General features: G+C 36.3%; 1 protein-coding gene across 1 annotated transcript in view; it reads left to right on the top strand.

Moving 5' to 3' along the window:
• Positions 1–4,223: 4,223 nt before the first annotated feature.
• Positions 4,224–16,290, top strand: part of SYNPO2L (synaptopodin 2 like) — a 78,798-nt gene continuing 66,731 nt past the window's right edge. Inside the window, exon 1 of the mRNA XM_063434267.1 lies at positions 4,224–4,467. Coding sequence (XP_063290337.1) covers positions 4,363–4,467 — 105 coding nt within the window. The 5' untranslated portion in view covers positions 4,224–4,362. The remainder of the gene's footprint in view (positions 4,468–16,290) is intronic.

Here is a 16,290-nt window from a genome sequence, read left to right as displayed (position 1 = left end):
CCGGCGTCTCCCCTGCTGGTTAGTGTGTTGTTCCAACATCTTGGCACTACTCTGTGTTGGATTATTACTACGATTTTGGGGAGAGAGTTTAGCTTCACTTTTCTACAATGCTTTATTAACACAGGTACCAATAGTGAATTAAATATGATGGGCTATGGCAATACCTGATGTTACCTCACAGGAATAAGAGTTGTGTTGGAAAAAAAAAAGTTATGTAGTGGGATTAAAAGATGGCTGGTTAAAAGGGTGAGACACATGTAAATGTACACACTAAAGGATTACTATAGGGTCAGGAACACAAATATGTATCCCTGAGCCTATAGTGTTAAAACCACTATCTAGCCCCTCTTGGCCCCTCATGCCTCCATAAATATAGCAAAATCTTACTGTATTCAAGCCAGAAGCTGTAACTCTGCATGCTGTTTGCCTAAAAAAAAAATAATCAGTCTGCTGACATCATCAGACGTGGTGACCTGATCCAATCACAGTGCTTCCCCATAGGATTGGCTGAGACTGACAAGGAGGCAGATCAGGGGCAGAGCCAGCATGATTCAAACACAGCCCTGGCCAATCAGCATCTCCTCATAGAGATGAATTGAATCAATGAATCTCTATGAGGAAAGTTCAGTGTCTGCATGCAGAGGGAGGATACACTGAATGTTTGGATGCATTTTAGGCAGCCATGACCCAGGAAGGATCTCTAACAGCCATTTGAGGAGTGGCCAGTGAAGTTAGTACCAGGCTGTAATGTAAAAACTGCATTTTCTCTGAAAAGACAGTGTTTACAGCAAAAAGCCTGAAGGTAATGATTCTATTCACCAGAAAAAAATCAATAACCTTTGGTTGTTCTGCTGACTATAGTGTCCCTTTAATGTTCTAATCTGCACATTTATTTCACAGTCATGGTTTTTATCCTGTATTTGGTGCTTACAGAGAATGTCAGGAATCACCTTACAGACGAGAGACCAGATTCAAAAATGCAGAGACACCGGTTAACATTATTAGATTATGTATATTTTTAGACAATGAGCCAAACAGGCAGATGACCACACTGTTTATGGAAGGTTTTACAAATGGGTTTTAAATCATTACTTGAAGGGTCACTTCAGATACCAATGCACGTCAGGCACAATTTATAGGTTAGGTCACACATAATTGTGCTTGGTGTATTTGTTGTATTAACCTCTTTAGTTTTTTTTTGTTTTTTTTTTGTTTTTTATACTAATTAGTATATATTAGTTCTGTACTCTAAGTTTTCTGGTCACTTTCTTTGATTTCATGGCATGTTTCTCAACATCTTAAATGAAAAAAGAGGGACACTTTAATTTTAGGGGTGTAAGTGGGGGTGTGGCCTGGGGCAGGGCTGTTCCAAGAAATGTCATGTTTATACAACTAAAATGCATTTTAGAACAATAACAATGCGTCTTATTTACACAGACTGAGTTCTAAAACATTTATTGTAGTTTAAAAATATTACTGTGAGTGTTATTGCTGTGGAACTACGTTAAACACGCAGACACACCAGGAATATGGAGATAATCGAAAAACGGGATATTAGAACAGAAAAGAGGGACAAGGTTTTTTTTTAGCCAAAGTAATTACTGTCCCTCATAAATAGGGACACTTGGGAGGTATTCTGTAATGTCTCCTTTTGTACCAAAAATATTGCGTTACATGCTCAGAGATTGTAAGCTCTCACCTATCGTGACATTTATTTTGTGGCAATTAATATATATTTCCTCTGTATGAATGTTAAGTTATGTGGGATAAGATGGCCATTTATAAATAGCAATGATAATAATAATAATAATAATAATAATAATAATAATAATGTGAATGTCAGTACATTTGTTTGCTTTCTACAGCAGAAAGCTGATAATGGAACTACAACTCCCTTCTGGGAAAAGCTCTGAAAAAGTGTAGTAAACTTCCTGATTTGGTGAGAATTCTTTGCAAATCCTGCACAGTTTAGAGTTCAGTAGGGAATACACGAACATCAAACATGAGTATCTTTTATTTTTCATAAGATTTTTCACATTTTTAGGAGGGAAACAAATCCACATATTTGTATTTAAAAACCTCTTTGTGATGCATTAAAAAAGAATGAGTCAAACTTTCCATAGAGTGTCCCTTTAAAGTTCGAGGTTGTAAGAAAGTTGGGAATCCACTTTCTGTTTTCTAGACTTGTCATGTTGTTATAGATAAGGAAACATGTTAGAAGTATAAAGAACCTTGTGCCTTGTCACAGGTTTTGATAGTTATACTTAGTTCTTGAGAATGAACCTGGATCATTTAGATTAATTTACCAGCTGTCTTTTTTTATTTTAATCATGTAACGAAGTCAGTGAGTTGGTATGGGGAATGTGTATTCTGTCCTAAGGTACGCAGTGAAGCAATGTTTTCTTTAGTGTCAATATATCAAGTTTTCACCATTGGGTGTGCTATTTCTTGTTTTCGTTTGAGTTTTTTTATTTTTTTATTTCAGGAATGGATAGAATAAAAAGGAATTTGATTTTTATGTGTATTACTGATTTTTATTTAGTTTACATAATTTATATATTTGTTTATTGCATGTAGTGAGGGAGATGAGTCCAATAGGCTGCTAGCAGTCCTCTCAGTTGTCCCGAGTGTGAACAGACAGTCTTGATACCTCCTGTCCCACAGTCCCGGGTTTGCTCCCTCTTATTCTGTTTTTGTGGACACCAGGGAACTGTACCTAGAGAGCGTAGCGCAAACTCACGATTAGACTATGTCATCTCCCTGGGCTGGCTTCATTGAAAGGTTGACTAAGCATATATTTGCTTGCCTTTTAATCTTGATTGACAGGCAGTGTTTTTTTTTCAAATAAATAGATTATTGTCAACTGAGTAGCTGTTCAGTGTTACACCGATAACTACCCATTATCGACAGCATAATACTGTACAAATAAAGTGATTTTCTCTTCTCAATCATTGTGTCTTTGTGAAGGAAGGACGTGCCGCGGGGGGCTCCCTGGGAGTCCTCCTGGGAGTCCCCCCAACCGCGATCACCGACGTGGGATCGCCGGCGACCAGGTAAGAAAAAAACGGATGGCGTACTATTACGCCCGGCGGTGTTTAGAGCCGCTTAAAATAGGGCGTAATAGTATGCCCTCCGGTCTTAAAGGGTTAAAGGACCACTATTGTGCTAGGAAAACAAACTTGTTTTCCTGGCACTATAGGGTTATTCATTCCCCCCACCCCCCCTCCCCACCCTCATGGCCACCCTCCTGCTGGGCTGAAGGGGTTAAAACCGAATGTTAAAACCCCTTCAGCCACTTACCTTTCTCCAGCGCCGGGCCCCCTTGGTACTGGTGACCTCTCCTCCTCCTGCCGATGTACGCATTCAAACCGCCCAGAGGAAAGCATTACTCAATGCTTTCCTATGGACGTCCAGCGTCTTCTTACTTTTGATTGAAGTGGTCCTTTAAGTGAACATAAAAGAAACAAGGAAAATAAAGCCAATTTGTAAAATGGCTCCTATTATTACTGCATCGAGGGGGACATGTACCATGCCAACATTGACTCTGGCACAGATGCAAGAGAGGTCTCCATGTGTGGTTGGGAATATTGTTTTAATTTTTTGTTTGGTCTAACTAGAGGCAAGGCTGACCAGAAATCTTGAATCCACTTTTTATTAATTAATCAAATAGTGAACGTTTGGCAAACTTCATAACAAATATATTAACAGATAAGACATTTTACTATGTTTACTACACTTACATTAAAATATTTGGTGATGCGCACTTTAAAAAACGTAAAGTGTTATTTTGTGCAAGCATTTTTCTTTACTATTCACAAAAAGAACAATTAGAATTTAGATTTTTCAAACCTTGCTGAATTATAAAACTGAGCTCTACATAACTGGTGCACAGATAGTCTGCGAGGGAAAAGCCAGTGATTATTATGATTTTAATAAAATGGTGCTAATTTTGCAGAAATTGCAATGAAAAATAATTTGAACAGGTGCGATCAAAGAGACTCTGTATGCTTTGTTACAGAAATGCAACACACAGAGTACAGGCTATAATTAGCCTGAGTTCAGGACAATAGTTTGGATGGGAAAGCTGCATGCTGTTGTACGATGGATGTTTTCAGCAAAGGGAAGAAAGAAGGAGGGGGACAGAGGACGAGAAAGATTGACATGACATGTGCAAGCAAATGCCACTGGCCCTTACCCAAAAGTAGAACTAAGTGACTCATCGTAACAAGTGGTGAATCTCCCAGAAGACCGTAGAGCAGCTAGGATCTACTATCCTGCTGTTTGCTTGTGTACACTACAGACATGGGGAAGGAATAGTGATGGAGATGAGATAGTCCCAACTGGAGAACATAGAAGGTAACCATGGGTGCCGACGATCATATCCTAATCACCTTGTCCGGAGAAGGCCCATGGGGTTTCAGGCTACAGGGGGGATCAGAGAAGAGCCTTCCTCTTCTTGTGTCAAAGGTAAGGTCATCATGTGGTCTAAAGCCACACAGGCCAAGTGGTTACACTCACTAACACATGCTCCTATTACTGACAAATTGCATAGAATTTTTCTAATTTAGCTATTTTGGTGTAAAATTTACAACTGCATGTTTAATACCCAACAATTCCTGGTTTAGTGTGCAAAAGCAAAAAATTGCACCTCACAAGTAAATTTCTTGTTCTCTAGTTTAAACCGAGATTGCATGCTCTGCTAAAGGTGGATAAATGATGGGGTACAGAGACCTTTACTGTGGTCAATCTATCGCGTAGAAAGGTAATTTTAAGGCAGGCAAGCAGTAACCCTTTGTAACAGAAGCCTCCGTTCCCCTGGTTCTTTTTGGTTAGTAAGCAGCTAGCACCTGTTTTGTAAATCAGATCTGTTTTGTAAATCAGATGTTGCCCTCCTGATAAATTTGAAACCAATATTTGGAAACTACACAAACAACACGGAGGGGTTTTTGAGAAGGAGTGCATCATAGTTTATGGTACTTGTGGCAGTTGCAGACACAGATTCATAGTTCATTATCATCTGAATGAGCATATCTTTAAAAAAAAAAATACAATAATTACCTATTGGTGGCTTGATGACAGAACACAGGGAACACAGGGATTGAAAAAGTTGTGCCAGGGGTAAAAATGTTTATTTTTTAATTGCAGAAAAATGTATGCATTTGTAGAAAAGTCCAATTTTTACACATTAACTAAAAACTTTGCTATACTACATGCTACATTGTAATAAAGTAATGGATATAAAATGTGAATGTTCATCTTAAATAGCTATAAACTTAGAGATGACAGTTGGGGTTATTCACAAATACCACTACTGCTGAGAAAAGATCAAAAAATTGTTCTACGAAAATAGCATAATTTTTCCAGTATGGGCATTACACCTAAATTTGCAATTCCAAGGTCGATTCCTAACAATTCCCAGATTAGCGAATAGCCATAAATCTGTGTCAAATACTAAAGCACACATGAGAATCTATACACACATTACACAAATCTATTTGCAAAAGTGAGAATTCAAGATGATTTCAAAGTGAAATTTAATTTTAAGGCCAGAGTAGTTGAATGTCAAGCAAAGATGACTTAGAAAATGTTTCCATTTCGGCTATTCGACCTTACATTTTAAATTCACTTTGAATTTATTTTGGTTTCCCACTTTAGTGAATAACCCTCATAGACTATTTTGGTGCAAAGCGCCACATATGGAGAAATCATGATGAAAACCAGCACATTTTTGCAGAGATGGAATATTGACCCTGAATTGCTCTTTATCTGTAATGTATGTCCATGTATTATGTGTGCATAGGTGTTATGTGTACAGGAAGCCATTAGTTCATATTGTCTAAATTTTATCATGATGCATTTAACTCATTCAAATATTTTATGTTATGACATTCCTCCCACATCATCGGTCATGCAAGGGTTAAAGTCAAAATGGTCTGAGATGCTGCTAAGGCTCTGCATTAGGGCCTCAATTTATTTTTTGGGTGAAGCGTTTAAAAATATTTAATATTTTTGGATGCATTTTTAATATGATTTAATATTATGAAAAATATATTTTTTAAACTAATATGTTGCTATTTTTATATATATATATATATATATATATATATATATATATATATATATATATATACACATATTTTTATATTTTAATTTTGAAATAATAATTTTAATATTGTATTGAAATATATTAGAAATTTTTAAAACTGTATTGAACAATTTTAAATTGAGGAAGTTAGGTGTGGGGGTCTTGACAGATATAGGAGATTTATGCTTATTAGGGATTTATTCAATGGGGATGTTGAGATAAAGGAGCTAGGTCTCCTCATGGTTTCAGTATTCTGTTCCTCCCATGCTTTTCGTCTTATGATTATATGCCGGATTCATCAATACAGTTGGTTTTTAACGTTTCTAAAAATCCTCTCAGACCATACCCATTAATTTTACAGATGGTGACTGGGAATTGCAATGGATCCCTTATAATTTTTGCATCTGTCTATCGCTTTAATAGATTGGAATCTTTAATGGTTTGCGGCCAACCAGCTACGGTTTACGGCATCAGTTGTGGCAACCTAAGAATTTTAAATGTTACAATACTGGGAGCGATCCACAAAGGGCTCAGGCCCTGTGTTCTGTTTGTCATAGTAATGAAAAAAAATTCAAGTTTGTTTAGCCACCTGTCAGAGAAACGGTTTCGAATTACCTTGAGATAATCCTTTCGTAACTAAGTTAAATGCTAATCGTAAAGGACAAAAAAAAAAAGCCTGTTGAGTTCCATATAGCAAAACAGCATAAAAATAATTAGTTAAGAAACTGAAAAAGTAGCATATACAAATAAAAGATAATATTTGCAGACACGGTGACATACTTTGAGGAAACTTTTTAATATCTCTAAAGTTTTGTTCCTGCAAAAGTGGGAAAGTAGGAGATATGCCCACAAATTGGAGTGTGTCAGTGATATTTAACATGTAAGAGGGAACATTTGGTTTTGAGCAAAAGGTTGTATTATTTGCACGTTAGATGGGCACAACTATGTTCCTAGCACCTAGCAAATGTGCATTCCTGTGGAGTTTCTGCATACAGCAGGTGTTCTCAAGCACCCTCACTAGAAGAATATCTTCCTAAATTGGGATTATTTTGCCAGATCTGGGACACTTTTTTCCACAGATCGCCATATTTCCAGCCTAGCCTAAAGTCAGGCACTCCACAGAACAATTTCTAAGGGGGCAAAGCCACAATTTGAAAAATCAATGCCACTGTTTACTGACTTAACCAACAGAGGCATTACCCTAAAGCAGTGATCTTAAGCTCTGCCCCTACCACAAAATGTCAATAACCTTTAAATCCCAGAATTCATCAAAGGCAATAGAAGGCCAAGCAACAAGGCAGTTGTAGTTTAGCAACATCTGGGGCCCCAAAGTTTGTAGACAGTTCTCCTAAAATGACATTTCATTCTGGAACTGACCCTTTCCCATCTTAAAGGACCACTATAGTGACAGGAAAACATACTCGTTTTCCTGGCACTATAGTGCCCTGAGGGTGCCCCCACCCTCAGGGACCCCCTCCCGACGGGCTCTGGGAAGAGTAAAGGGTTAAAACTTACCTTTATTACAGCGCCGGGCGGGGAGCTCTCCTCCTCCTCTCCGCCTCCGATCCTCCCTTTCGGCTGAATGCGCATGCGCGGCAAGAGCTGCGCGCGCATTCAGCCGGTCTCACAGGAAAGCATTTACAATGCTTTCCTATGGACGCTTGCGTGCTCTCACTGTGATTGCGTGCTCTCACTGTGAGACAGCCACTAGAGGATTTGGAGGCTGGATTAACCCTATTATAAACATAGCAGTTTCTCTGAAACTGCTATGTTTATAAAAAAAAAGGGTTAATCCTAGAGGGACCTGGCACCCAGACCACCTCATTAAGCTGAAGTGGTCTGGGTGCCTAGAGTGGTTCTTTAATGACATATACAGAGATCATTAAAATGTGTAAATTAACTTAAAAAAAATAAAAAAAAATGCACTACTGACTAATGCTTACTATAGTTTGTATAGTACTTTCTATAAGCAATGCTTTATATTATGGGAATTATAATTCAACTGTGAGCTTTCTCTTGACATCATATGCAGCGGTACTTTTAGGGCAAAAAAAAAAAAAGAAAATAATATTGCAACAGGAAAGGAAAGGGCTATAATGATAGGCTTACACTGTATTCCTAACAATACAGTATCCCACTACCTACGCTCCACTCCCATCACAGTCCCACTCCTGACTTTGAAAGGGTTAAAGACCCATTAAACACTTACCTGATTCCAGGGCCAAGATTCATCAGTGCTGGATCAGTTTCTTCCTCTGACAAAGAAGGCGTGATCCGGGAATGTGATGCTCAAAAAGCACTGGGCACGCTTTAGGCTTTCCTTAAAGGGAAAGCATTGAATCAATACTATCTGGGTTCTGGGTTTTGCAAGATGCTGGACGTGCTCATGCTTATCGTAAGGATATTCCGCGTGTTTCACAAAGTTAAACTCGGTGTGTAAAATTGCAGTTTCTCTAAAGCTGCACTGTTTTCACTTGCAGGCTTTAGAAGGCTGGGACACTGCACTCAGACCACTTCAATGAGATGAAGTGGTCTTGCCTATATTTTGATGGGGAAAGGAATAGGAACTCAGAGTGTCACGGTAGCTGTGGAAAGAAAAATGGGGTAACCCTAAGTAAGTAGTAATTAAATAGGAAGGTGCTTGCCAACAGGTGTCAATTTGTTAAAACATAACATTTAATAAATTCGTATAAAAGCTTGCTGTTGAAAATCAGCAAATAAACCAAAAAATTATTATAAAATTCCAAAACTGTTAATAGTTTAGAACAAAGAACAAAAATAAAAATGTATAATTATTATTCATTCTGAGATTACAGCATGAGTCAAAGTGTAAGTAATAGGTAGTGTAAATGTAAAAATGCCAGTGAAAATATAGTTGGCAATTCCAAAAGACACAAAGTATCCATAGAGCAAATATATCCACTGACTATAATTTAGTATCCTATTGAAGGGAACTATCAGTATAACTGTGCTAGGTTATAAACTCTATCTCAACCTGAAAATCTCTTGTCAGATGCAAGAATAAGATTGTTCAATGCATGACTGTTTTCCCAAATAGTGCTGTTCACCGATCATCCTGTGAGTTACTAAGCTGTGCCTTCAAGGGCATCTAATCTGTTTAACCCCTTATGGACACATGACATGTGTGACATGTCATGATTCCCTTTTATTCCAGAAGTTTGGTCCTTAAGGGGTTAAGAAACCTTCTGCTAGTCTACGGTAAGCACTAATTTGGGAAAAAGAGAGTCTCTTGCAGAGGACATAATGTATAAGATCTAAAGAAAAAAACAAATGTCTTAAAGTAATCGTAAGAGAGTATAGTGCAGAGCAGAGCCCCGACGCGCGTTTCGCCGGTAAGGCGGCTCTTCAAGGGGGAATCAGGGAAAACAGTCATGCATTGAACAATCTTATTCTTGCATCTGACAAGAGAGTTCCTCTCTTATAGAGTTTATATCCAGAGCACAGTTATATTGATAGATCCCTTCAAGGGAAACTGATACAATAGGATACTAAATTATAGTCAGTGGTTATATTTACTCTATTGATACTTTGTGTCTTTTGGAATTGCCAGCTTCATTTTCACTGGCATTTCTAAATTTACACTACTAATTACTTACACTTGGCCTCATGCTGTAATCTCAGAATTAATAAGGATTATTCTACATTAGTCCTTTTTTACATTTTCTTTATACATTTTTATTTTTGTTCTTTGTTCTCCACTATTAATAGTTTTAGAATTTAATAATAATTTTTGGTTTATTTGCTGATTTTCAACAGCAAGCTTTTATACGAATGTATTAAATGTTATGTTTTAACTAATTGACACCTGTAGGCATGCACCTTCCTATTTAATGATCTTGCCTATAGTGTCCCTTTAAGGAGCTTCAATTAGACCTCAAATCGCAATTTATGTTTTCGACACTCAGTAATATAATAAAATAAACATCTAAGCAAACCATTGTCAAATTTGCATGATTGACCAAAAATGAAATAAAAATTAGATAATGTATATAGGGCAGGCATCTTCGTATATTAATTAAAGGGTGGCAAAGTGCCCAGTGATTTCACACTCACTTAGTGAAGAGCTTCTATAGGGTTCACTTGGATCACCGTTACACTTTTGGACAGACTTGTGGTCAGATCAGCTGTGTAAGACTGCTTGCTATGAGGGGAGCAGCTCATAATATTTTTATAATGATTTCTAATAACAATAATCTGAATCACATTGCTTAGTGAGTATTTAATTTTAGAGGGTCCACAGTATTTCCACTCTGTAACCTTAATCACCCCAAACCATACTTTAAATATGCAGGAGTACTGTGTAGGGGTGTCATATTGTGTAAATATGATGCTTGTTATTTTAACAATGTTCTTATTGTGCTGTTTTATTGTCACTTTAATGGGAATCATGCTTAAAAATGTACACATTAAAGGGACACTATAGTCACTTGAACAACTTTAGCTTAATGAAGCAGTTTTGGTGTATAGAACATGCCCCTGCAGCCTCACTGCTCAATCCTCTGCTATTAACCCCTTAAGGACCGCTGACGGTTCAGGACCGTCAGCGGTAAAACGTGCGTTTGGACCGCTGACGGTCCTGAACCGTCATAACGGTTTTGGGCAACTTACCTGATCGCCGTCGGTCCCACGGCAGCGATCAGCTCTCCTCCCGGTCCAGGGGGACTGCCTGTCTGCCCGGGCAGTCCCCCCTCGGCAGATCAGGACCCCACGGCCATGTGATCACTCGATCACATGACCGCAATAGGTGTCTGTGTATCTGCCTGCAGGGGGACTGTCTGTGCTGACAGGCAGTCTCCCTGCAAGTGTAAAATCATAAAATAAAGTAAAAAAAAAACAATCAGTGTAAAAAAATATATAATATGTATATATATATATATGATATATATAAATGTATTATATCTATATATACCTATATATAATATATGTATATATATCATATATATATAATGTCATACTAAGTGTATTTTTATATTTATATATACGTATATTAATATAAAAATACACTTATATTTAAATTACACATGAATATATAATTACTATATATATGGTATATATATATTATTATAAAATACAAATAATATGTTAATAAAAATAAATAACAAAAAATAAAAATAATTTTTAATAATTAAAAAAAATTATATATATATATGCAATTTTATTCTAACAGTATTTTGATATTGATATATATATATTTATATCAAATACACTTAGAATGTAGAGATATATATATCTATGTATAAATAAATAAATAAAAATAATACGAAATATACATATGTCCACATACATAATTACATAAATAATTTCATAAATATACACGTAGACGTCAAATATATAAATATGTATATATATTAAAATTATACGTGCATATTTATGTAATATTTTTACCTAATTAAGTAATTTTAATGATTGCAATTCGAGGGACCTGCCTGCCAACCCAGGCCGAAAGTCCAGATAATTTAATTTGCTAGCACTGTGTTTAACCCTGTAACTTTCTATGACACCCTAAATCCTGTACATGGGGGTACTGTTTTACTCGGGAGACTTCGCTGAACACAAATATTAGTGTTTCAAAACAGTAAAACATATCACAGCGATGATATTGTCAGTGAAAGTGAAGTTTTTTGCATTTTTCACACACAAACAGCTCTTTCACTGAGGATATTATTGCTGTGATATATTTTACTGTTCTGATACACTCATATATGTGTTCAGCAAAGTCTCCTGAGTATAACAGTACCCCACATGTAGATGTTTTATAGTGTTTGTGAAAGTTACAGGGTCAAATATAAGGCTTGATTTAACTTTTTTTTTTTTTATTGAAATTTGTCAGATTGGTTAGGTTGCCTTTGAGAGCGTATGGTAGCCAAGGAATGAGAATTAGCCCCATGATGGCATACCATTTGCAAAAGAAGACACCTAGTCACAAACACTGGCCAAAGTTAGCGTTTTTTGCATTTTTAACACACAAACAAATATAAATGCTAACTTTGGCCAGTGTTTGTGACTAGGTGGCTACTAAAAAAGACTGGACATACCCCATTTTGAATACCCTGGGTTGTCTACTTTAAAAAAATATGTACATGTTAGGTGTGTTTCGGGCATTTATGACAGATAACGGTGTTACAATGTCACTATTGATACATTTAAAATATATATATATTGAAACAGCAATTTCCTACTTGTATTTATAGGCCTATAACTTGCAAAAAAAAGCAATAAAGCATGTAAACACTGGGTGTTTTTAAACTCGGGACAAAATTTTGAATCAATTTAGCAGTTTTTTTCATTAGCTTTTGTAGATAAGTAAAAGATTTTTCAAGTAAAAGTCCAAAAACATGTTTTTTTTTAAATTTTTCACCATATTTTTATTTTTTTTTTTAATACAATATATGACATAATACAAATAATGGTATGTAAAGAAAGCCCTTCTCGTCGTGAAAAAAACAATATATAACTTGTATGGAAACCGTAAATGAGAGAGCGGAAAATTACAGCTAAACACAAACACCACAAAAGTGTTAAAACTGCTCTGGTCCTTAACGTACAAACATCGCAAAAACAGGCCGGTCCTTAAGGGGTTAAGGAGTTACATCCCTTTGTTTATAAACCCTAGTCACACCTCTCTGCATGTGACTTGCACAGCCTTCCATAAACACTTCCTGTAAAGAGAGCCCTATTTAGGCTTTCTTTATTGCAAGTTCTGTTTAACCCCTTAAGGACCGGACTGTTTTTGCGATGTTGTACATTTGCGACCAGGCATCTTTTTACACTTTTGTGGTGTTTGTGTTTAGCTGTAATTTTCCGCTCTCTCATTTACTGTTCCCATACAAATTATATATTGTTTTTTTCAGGACAAAAGGGGCTTTCTTTACATACCATTATTTATATAATCTCATGTAATTTAATTTAAAAAAAAATGAAAAAATATGATGAAAAATTGAAAAAAATACATGTTTTTTGACTTTTATGTGAAAAATCTTTTACTCATCTACAAAAGCGAATGAAAAAAACTGCTAAATAGATTCAAAATTTTGTCCTGAGTTTAAAAATACCCAGTGTTTACATGCTTTTTGCTATTTTTTTGCATGTTATAGGGCTATAAGTACAAGTAGGATATTGCGGTTTCAAAACATACATTTTTAAAATGTATCAATAGTGACATTGTAACACTATTATCTGTCATAAATCGCTGAATAACACCCCACATGTACATATTTTTTTTAAAGCAGACAACCCAGGGTATTCAATATGGGGTATGTCCAGACTTTTTTAGTAGCCACTTAGTCGCAAACACTGGCCAAAGTTAGCGTTCATATTTGTTTGTGTGTGAAAAAAGTAAAAAACTAAATTGAACGCTAATTTTGGCCAGTGTTTGTGACTAAGTGGTTACTAAAAAAGACTGGACATACCCCATTTGCAATACCTTGGGTTGTCTTCTTTTGCAAATGGTATGCCATCATGGGGGTAATTCTCATTCCTGGGCTACCATACGCTCTCAAAGGCAACGTAACCAACCTGGCCATTTTCAATGTAAAAATATTTGACCCATATATTTGACCCTGTAACTTTCAAAAACGCTATAAAACCTGTACATGGGGGGTACTTTTATACTCAGGAGACTTTGCTGAACACAAATATTAGTGTTTCAAAACTGGAAAATGTATCACAACAATTATATCATCAGTAAAAGTGCTGTTTGTGTGTGAAAAATGCAAAAAAAGTCACTTTCACTGACAATATCATCGCTGTGATATGTTTTACTGTTTTGAATCACTAATATTTGTGTTCAGCAAAGTCTCCCGAGTAAAACAGTACCCCCCATGTACAGGTTTTAGGGTGTCGTAGAACGTTACAGGGTAAAATACAGTGCTAGCAAATTAAATTCTCTGCAATTTCGGCGTGGGTTGGCAGGCAGGTCCCTCAAATTGCAATTAATAAAATTACTTAATTATGTAAAAATATTACATAAATACGCACGTAGAATTTAAATATATATGCATATTTATATATTTGAAGTCTACATGTATATTTATATAATTATTTATGTAATTTTGTATATGGACATATGAATAGTTCGTATTCTTTTTATTTATTTATATATACATAGATATATATACAATTTCAATCTAAGTGTATTTTGATATAAATATATATATATTAATATCAAAATACAGTTAGAATAAAATTTCGTATAGATATATAATTTTTTAAAAAATTTTTATTATTATTTTTATTTTTTTAATTTAATTTAATTTACTTATTATTTGTATTTTATAATAATATATATATACAATATATATAGTTATTATATATATTATATATATGTGTGTAATTTAATAATAAGTGTATTTTTATATTAATATATGTACATATTAATATAAAAATAAACTTAGCATGACATTATATATATGATATATAGACATATATTATATAGGTATAATATATGTCTATATATCATATATATATATACACATATATAATAATATTTTTTTTTTATTCACTATAACTTTAAATTTTTTTTGATTTTACACTGGCAGGGAGACTGCCTGTCAGCACAGACAGTCCCCCTGCAGGCAGATACTTGGACACCTATTGTGACCATGTGGTCGCCGTGTTGGGCGATCACATGGCCACAGGGGTCCTAATTCGCCATGGGGAGACTGTCTGGGCTGCAGGCAGTCTCCCCACAACGGGAGCAACGCCGATCGCCGCCGGGGGAACGACGGCGATCGGGTAAGTACCTCTTAAATTTAGGACGGTTCAGGACCGTCGTCGGTCGGCAACGCAAAAATGCCGATGACGGTCCTGAACCGTCTAGCGTCGTTAAGGGGTTAATTAAGATTTTCTTATCCCCTGCTATGTTAAAAGCTTGCTAGACCCTGCAAGAGCCTCCTGTATGTAATTAAAGTTCAATTTAGAGATTGAGATACAATTATTTAAGGCAAATTACATCTGTTTGAAAGTGAAACCAGTTTTTTTTTCATGCAGGCTCTTTCAATCATAGCCAGGGGAGGTGTGGCTAGGGCTGCATAAACAGAAACAAAGTGATTTAACTCCTAAATGGCAGTGAATTCAGCAGTGAAATTGCTAAAGTAATTTAGGTGACTATAGTGTTCCTTTAACCCCTTAAGGACACATGACATGTGTGACATGTCATGATTCCCTTTTATTCCAGAAGTTTGGTCCTTAAGGGGTTAAAGGAACACTCTGACATTAGGAATACAAACATATATTCTGAACATTAGAGTGTTCTGCTAACTATTAAGATGTTCAGGCCCCCATGAATAATGAAAGAGCTTAACTTACCTTTAAGCTCATGCCACACCAGTGTCGCCAGGACTGCCACTCCTCTCATGGCTGAATTATCATCCTAAAGGAAAGTCATGAGGGGTAAGTGTGCATGCACAGCAATTGCTGCACTGCACCAATCAGCATCTTTTTATTTGACATCTTTGGGCTGAGCGTGAAGACGCTGAATGTCAGGACTGCATTACTCAGACACCTCCTAGAAGTATCCCCAGCTCGTAATGTAACTACTGCCTATTCTCAGAAAAGCCAGTGTTTGCACTCTATGAGACGTTTGTCATTGATCTGCTTTGCCAGCTTAGAGCACATGCGCAAAATCTGAGTTTATGTGGGGAGGGAGACTGGAAGATAAGACTGGGAGGGGGCGTGGGAGTTAAAAAAAAGAGCAGTTTTATTGGGTGTGAGAGAGGGGAGGAAAATCGCTTCACCTCGCAGGTACTGCCTGCAAAAGAACAAAGGAAAGTTCTCTATGTCCATAGCCAGCGTGCTGAGCACGCTGACTGACATATTTTATGCACAGAATTGACATCACGTAGCTCAGGACAGAGTTCCCAGCTACCTAAGTCACATGTTCTGCAGATGAGGCTAGCCCCCAGCATACAAGTACAGATTATTCTGTATGTGCATCGTTCCAAGCAGAAATGCTGCACATACATACTCCTACTAGTACCACCATGACCACTTTAAATCATGTTATCATGGTGGTTGGAGTAACCCTTTAACTATTCTTTAGAATTCATTTGCAATTTTCCTGTATTGTTTAATTATCACGGAGGCAGGTTTTTATTTAATTACACAGATTGCATTGGAACAGCAAGCAAAATATTTCTTTGTGTGTCATTTCAACACAGCATATGCAAAGGATTATTGTGTTTTAT

Source organism: Pelobates fuscus, chromosome 10, assembly GCF_036172605.1.
Source record: "Pelobates fuscus isolate aPelFus1 chromosome 10, aPelFus1.pri, whole genome shotgun sequence".
Lineage (NCBI taxonomy): Eukaryota > Metazoa > Chordata > Amphibia > Anura > Pelobatidae > Pelobates > Pelobates fuscus.
This window is presented reverse-complemented; position numbering and strand designations above follow the sequence as displayed.